The sequence below is a fragment of the Peromyscus maniculatus genome, chromosome 11, assembly GCF_049852395.1.
Source record: "Peromyscus maniculatus bairdii isolate BWxNUB_F1_BW_parent chromosome 11, HU_Pman_BW_mat_3.1, whole genome shotgun sequence".
In the NCBI taxonomy this organism is placed as follows: domain Eukaryota; kingdom Metazoa; phylum Chordata; class Mammalia; order Rodentia; family Cricetidae; genus Peromyscus; species Peromyscus maniculatus.
Window position 1 is genome coordinate 59,292,276 of NC_134862.1, and position 7,244 is coordinate 59,299,519.

The 7,244-nt window shown below is 35.9% G+C and overlaps 1 protein-coding gene across 1 annotated transcript; it reads left to right on the plus strand.

Annotated features, from left to right (window-relative positions):
* The first annotated feature begins 216 nt into the window (after positions 1–216).
* Pdc (phosducin) lies at positions 217–6,458 on the plus strand. The gene is made up of 3 exons (XM_006979953.3): positions 217–316; positions 3,177–3,328; positions 5,538–6,458. Exons 1-3 carry the CDS (start codon positions 256–258, stop codon positions 6,063–6,065), a joined length of 741 nt encoding a protein of 246 aa, XP_006980015.1. The 5' UTR covers positions 217–255; the 3' UTR covers positions 6,066–6,458.
* The last annotated feature ends 786 nt before the right edge of the window (positions 6,459–7,244 follow it).

Below are 7,244 nucleotides of genomic sequence, written 5' to 3' on the forward strand. Positions count from 1 at the left end.
TATGAGATAAATCATAAATTATACAAACACCTTTAGTAGCATATGCTAAATTAATGTCTTGTTACAAGGCAGACAGAAACATTCAAAACACCCTTTTCCACCATGATAACCCTTAGTCCACCTGGGCGACACCAGGGGATTATAATACATGCATGTGCATTTAAGGATGTGTATGTGCCTGCATATGTGTTCTAGAACTTTCTGCCTCATTGTTCTTTGTTCATCATCCAGATTACACCAGATCCAACCCACACCATGGAAGAAGCCACAAACCAAAGCCTAGAGGAAGACTTTGAAGGACAGGCCACACACACAGGTAACTGACATGCAGAAAAAGCATAATCATTTAAAGTAAGATTAATTCTAGAAATATCTGCTGTTCTTATGGAGAATATTATTGAATTTAAGTACTATCTTTATCTAGTCAGGAAGAATAATCCAAAAACATCTGATGAAATAAATTAGCTTAAGATGAAATGGCCCAAGATTACTTATTTGCTATTTCAGTATCAAAGAGTTAGAATTAACGAAAATTCTTGATAATTTCCTGCTACCCAGTTATCTGACTTTTCTATCCATAGTTTAAGTAAGGCCCTTTCAATTCTCCCACCCCTCCTGTGTGTACCCACCAAAGACTTTCCTTAGTATACTCTGTCTCTCTGTCTCTGTCTCTCTCTCTACATATGTGTGTGTGTGTTGTCAAAAGTAAGTAATATTTGATTTTAGCTTTTCAAATGTGAAAAAGAGAGTAAGAAGATAAGGCATGCTTGAATTAAGTAGATTTCAGCCTACCTCCAGAAAACCCAAAACTTAACTTGTTCATTTGTATGTGGCTATTTATATCCACTACCAAGACCTTAAATGTTAGGTACTATGACTTAAATTTTAAGTTCCAAATTCTTTTGACTCTACAGAATTGTATGTGACCATTAATTCCTGTATCTATAAGCACTGATTGGAAGCTTTAAATTTAGTCATAGGTTTGAATGAATTCACACTAGTACCCGAATAAATATATGGAAGTTTATTTAATAGTAGCTATAGTAAGAATATGAAATAAACAAAGAAGCTATAAGAGAAATGATAGATAAGTTTGCTGGAAGGAAGCTGAAAATTATGGGAGGAGAGAAGTGAATGGAGGGAGAAGAAAAAGAAGGTACATAGGAAGGGAAAGGGGAAGAAACAAAGGAAATGCCCACTGTCTGGTAAAAGTCATCGAGAGAAAACATTAAGAGAAACACTTACCGTACTTTGGAGAACCATTGGTAACCCAATGGACAACAAATTGATTTTTAATATATATTAAGAGTTTCTACAAATAGTAATAAATAAAACAGCAACCAAATAGAAGAGTAGATATATCAATTACTTGGTGTGTTGCTGTGATAAAATACCCAGACAAAAGGAATTTAAGGAAGGAAGGTTCATGTCCGCTCACAGCTGCAGGGTGCAATCTACCGTGGTGGGGAAGTCAAGGCTTTGGGAGCTTGACGCTGCTGGTGACGTTGTACCCACACACAGCAGGAAACAGAGGAAGATGAACACTGATGCTTAATTTCCTCTTTCCAGGACGTCAGCCCATGGGATGATGATGCCCTCATAGACATGCACAGAGGCTTATCTCTTAAGAGATTATAGACCATATCAAATTGATGATCAATATTAACCGTCCTAGTGGGCAAATGATTCACAGAGAAAAATAACTTTAAAAAGACACAAACCTAACTTTGGTGTGATGCATTTTTTTTTTCACAGAAATAGAAAAACTAAAAATTTTACGCTTTCTGAATGAAGTATTGGGAAGAGGATAAACTGAACTGGTTTAACCTCTGCAAGGGCAGTTAGCACCATCACAATCCAGAATGTACATGTCCTTCAACCAAGTAATTTCACTTATTGTTGACAAATAGGAAAAAAAATGGATTATAAGATGCTTCATTCAGCATTATATGTAATAGAAAAAAATGTGGAAACAATACCACCTATCAGTAATAAATAACTACATCGTATACCCATTTGTAACAATACAGTGTGCTTTATATTTAAAAGAGGAGGAAGAGGAGGGAATGATGGCTCAGGGTGGAGAGATAGCTCAGTAGTTAAGACCATTTGCTGCTCTTCCAGAGGACTGTAGGAAAATAAAAATAAAAGAGTGTTTGCCTTAATACAATTAATAAAAACAGATGTAATAACTTTATATTAAATTTGTGTACTCTATATTATAATTAATATACAATATAATATACAATGTGAGGGAGAAGGAATACACCCAAATGTAGAATATAGTATTAATGAGAAACAAGACTAAGCTTTAGTATGTATAGCTCATTTAATATTGCATGCTTTCAAGAATTTAAGACCTTCAAAGCAATATTTCTCAAGAACCAAATATTAATTCCAAATAGGTGATTTTTGCCTGTGTTGTTAAAACACAGACAACTCAGCCTCACCCTTACAGGTTCTGATTCAGGAGATCTGAGCAGTGCCCATCATCAGAAAAACTAATTGCTGACACTGAACACAGTTTTCTGTGTGATGTGGCAGAGCCTCACGCATTTAAGGAAAGCAGTATATCACTGGGCAATATCCCTGGCGCTCTACTTGAAAACCCTATCTTCTCTGTATTTCTGAGTGATTCTTAGGCTCTTAGAAGGAGTTGGATGGTTACGTGATGATAGTTGTTGCTTTCGTTTCATTAGCTGAAGTCAGGTAGTGTTCCCACATGTTGTGTTTGGGTGCCATTGTTACTGTCTCTCCTCTAATAACTCCAGTGTCCTTTAACAGTCTAGTACCAATGCTCATTTATTGCAGAAGCGTCTTTCTCATGTGGTGAGTGTTGTTTTTCTAAAGTTCTGATTGTTTTTTTACATATTCCAATTTTTAAATATTTTTTTACCTGTAAACCTTCTGTGAGTAGTTCAAAGCACATAATTTATATTTTTATTATTACAGATATTTTAGAAAGATCCTGTGCCATGGTCTTTGCCCTTTATTAAAGTTAATCTTGAACATTATTTTTATGAACAAGTCAGGAAAAATATTTTTAGTCCTATCACCATGTTTGCTTCTGATGTAAGAGATGACAAGTTTTCTCATGGCAATACTTACACAAATTTCAATTATGTAAATAGTCTTTTTAATAATAAAGAGGAAAATGTTTAAAAATTTTATTTCAGGACCCAAAGGAGTAATAAATGATTGGAGAAAGTTTAAATTAGAAAGTGAAGATGGTGATTCAATGCCACCCAGTAAGAAGGAGATCCTCAGACAAATGTCTTCTCCTCAGAGCAGAGATGACAAAGACTCAAAAGACAGAATCAGCAGAAAGGTAAGAGGAGCAAAGACCTGTAATCAGTTAGTAATAAGTTATGTGTTTCCTAGTCTTCGTCCCTCAAGAGAATCACTTTGGAATACTGTGAAATGCTTTCCTTGTAGCACAGAGTGAATACTGTGACAAGGTTCTCTGTACTAAGAAATACATGTGGGAATCAGAGAATGGATTATAAATATATGAGCTATTGAAGAGGATGTTTTGTAATATGAGAACACAAAGCATAGAATTTTAAATTACAGGAACGGTTCCATTTTTTAAGGCAACGAAGAAAACATTGTGTGCTTCCGCTCTTGCATGATTATAAGCACGTGAATCTCTGTGCAGAGAAGTAGGGGGATGCTCTCTTGGGAGATGATGGTCACAGTTTAGAAGAATGAGATACCTGGGAAGAGAAGGAAGGAGATAAGCAGACGATTCACTGTTTAAAGACAGCATTGCAAGAGTCTAGAGAGAGTTAATGATAACCTCTAAAATGTCAATGGAGGTTATTTGAATATTAAATTGGTAGAACATCAGTGTTTTTGCTTCCTTTAAAAAAAAAAACTTTAGGCCATTTTAAGTCTCCATAAGTAGCATACATTACTTATATAATAAGATTAATGGTAATAATAAGAAAGTCATAATGAAATTTTCATTTGTGGGGAAAATCACTCTAGTAGATTATTTATCTCTAAATCAGTGTATATTGATAGAATACTGAGTTAAGAGACTATGAATAGAAATGTGCCTTGGCCCATGGCTTCAGGCCATGGTAGTGATCTTCAGTCTAACACAGTGAGGGGAAGAAGACAGAAGTTGGTTCTCTTTCTGGGTCATTATGCAATGTGGATGAGACAACCACAGTTTTGAAACTGAGAAACTATAAGAACAACCTCAATTGTTTTAAACAAATTATGAAGGGTAAAATAAATAGAAATGTTTTTTTAAATTCTATCAAATCTAGATGTTATTATTAAAAATTTTGTTCTGGTTAAACTTCAGAAATGTGCCTGTATGCCTAAAAATCTATGTCTCAATGTATGAACAAAATAACTTCAGATATGAATGTTCAAATGTATCTTTAAATCCATATTCATGAGGCTTGGTTGCTTGAACTAGCAGAACTATGATGGCAACTTAAGAATTATACAAAACATTTAATAATTTTAGGACTAAAATAAATTTAATTGAGACAATATTAACAGAGAAAAACTATCAGAATAGGAAAGAGATCTGGCTGTGGTGGCATCTGTCTATTATACCAGCACTTGGGAGGTTGAGGTAAGAGGGCCTTGAGTTCCAGGCTAGCCTGGGCTATAGAGCATGATCATACCAAAAGAAAGAGAGGAGAGAGGAAGAAAGGGAGAGGGAGAGAGGGGTAGATTGTCGGGGAGAAAGAATTAGGGATAGTAGGAAAACGAACACAAAAGGCAGAAGCAAGTAACAAAAATGGACGGCAGGTGCAGTTCAAGGGTTATGTGATGAAGACGTGATGAAGACACTGTAGGTGACAATCCCCTTGAGATTCCCTAGCTCCCAGCTCCCGAGTTTCTGGGCTGCTCCACACCTTTCGGAGAGCTGTATGACAATAGGCTGTATCACTCCACTCCTTTGTGTCTAATTTTTTCCCTTGGTTGAGGGGAAGAGGTGATTAATTGTCTATCAAATCTATTAATAATGGAGTCTATATTACGAAAGGGTATTAAGGTAATTTGATGTTCTAATCACAAGAAAATGTAGCTATTTTGTAAGATACATAGTTCTCTTACTTTTCACTAAGCCAGTGGTTAAGAATAACCTAGAGGGCTTGTTAAAACACAGACAACTCAGCCTCACCCTTACAGGTTCTGATTCAGCAGATCTGAGTAGTGCCTGTAATCAGAAAAAAATAATTGCTGACACTGAACACATTAATTAGAAAACTGACATTCATTAATCAAATACATAATTCAATCCCCAACAGTACTTGTTGGTGTGAAAATGAAAGCAGGATAGAGAAAGAAGAGAATAGAGCAAGGGTCATTTTTAAGTTGGTTAATCAAGTAACAAGAGAAAGTGACCTTTGAGCTGATGCTTAAATGAGAAGGCCATAAGCAGAGAAGAAGTAGCCAAAGCAAGGAGGACATCAAGTCAAAACTCCTAGACTTGACAATAGGTTTGATGCATCCAAGGATGAAACGCTTCTGACTGAATTATCTCTATTATTTCTTTCCTGCATTCTCAGATGAGCATTCAAGAGTATGAACTAATTCATCAAGACAAAGAAGATGAAAATTGCCTTCGCAAATACCGTAGACAGTGCATGCAGGACATGCACCAGAAGCTGAGTTTCGGGCCTAGGTATGGGTTTGTGTATGAGCTGGAAACAGGGGAGCAGTTCCTGGAAACCATTGAAAAGGAGCAGAAGGTCACCACCATCGTGGTTAACATTTACGAAGATGGTGTGAAGGGCTGTGATGCACTCAACAACAGTTTAGCATGCCTTGCAGCAGAGTACCCAATGGTCAAGTTCTGTAAAATCAAAGCTTCTCATACTGGTGCTGGGGACCGCTTTTCCTCAGATGTTCTCCCGACCCTGCTTGTATACAAAGGTGGGGAACTCATAAGCAATTTTATCAGTGTTGCTGAACAGTTTGCTGAAGAATTTTTTGCTGGAGATGTGGAGTCTTTCCTAAATGAATATGGGTTACTACCAGAGAGAGAGATACATGACCTAGAGCAGACCAACATGGAAGATGAAGATGTTGAATAAGCATTCACTATGTCAGTATCTCATACCTATTCTTCACACAGTGAACATTGATTTTTTTGGTAGTATCTATATTCCTTTAGCAAACACTAAATGTGGTTATTCAAATTTGGGGAATAAAAGACACTAAAATTATGTTGAAAGAATTTTTTAGTATTAGTTATTCAAATTGAGATAATATTTTACTGCAAAAATATTGTAGTTCTTAACAAATAATTAGTAAACAGAGGAAGTGAATGATGTCAATGTGATGTCACTGTAAAGATCCCTCATAAGTTATTTGTTAGCTTTTCTACTCCTCATTTTTCCCTTGGCATTTTTATTTGGGCTTTTGAAACTGAATGCTACTTATGAACTGACTTGTATGATAAGAATAAAATCCTATGAAGAAACAAATATTCTGTGTAAAGTCTACTGTGAGTCAAGTATTATATCCTCAAGTACCTAAAAACTTCATAAAGCTCAAAATACAAAAATGGTTTCATTCATTAGTCTCTAGTAATCACAAATCTGCATGTGAAAATTATTGTTTTCATTTTTAAAACAATGCAACAAGATGCAGAGAAGTAGGATTTTAGTTTTCACTTGAAAACATTTGGAAGTTTGTCCAAAAAAAAAAAAAAAAAAAAACTGGATGGTGGTGGCACATGCCTTTAATCCCAGCAGAGGAGGCAGAGACAGCTGGATCTCTATGAGTTCAAGGCCAGCCTGGTATACAGGGCAAGTTCCAGGACAGCCAGGGCTACACAGAGAAACCCTGTCTCAAACCCTCCCTATAAGAAAGAAGAGAGAGAGAGAGAGAGAGAGAGAGAGAGAGAGAGAGAGAGAGAGAGAGAGAAAGAAAGAAAGAGAGAGAGGAAGAGAGAGAAAGAAAGAAAGAGAAAGAAAGAGAGAGAGAGAGAAAGAAAGAAAGAAAGAAAGAAAGAAAGAAAGAAAGAAAGAAAGAAAGAAAGAAAGAAAGAGAAAGAAAGAAAGAAAGAAAGAAAGAAAGAAAGAAAGAAAGAAAGAAAGAAAGAAAGAAAGAAAGAAAAAGAGGGAAGGAGGGAGGAAGGAAGGAGGGGAGAGAGAAGAAAAGAAAAGAGAAAAGAAAGGAAAAGAAAAGAAAACATTTGGAAGTTTACCCTCCCAGACAGAGACATGGAAAACAAAATACAACATTAAAAGTAAAAACACATAAGTTAG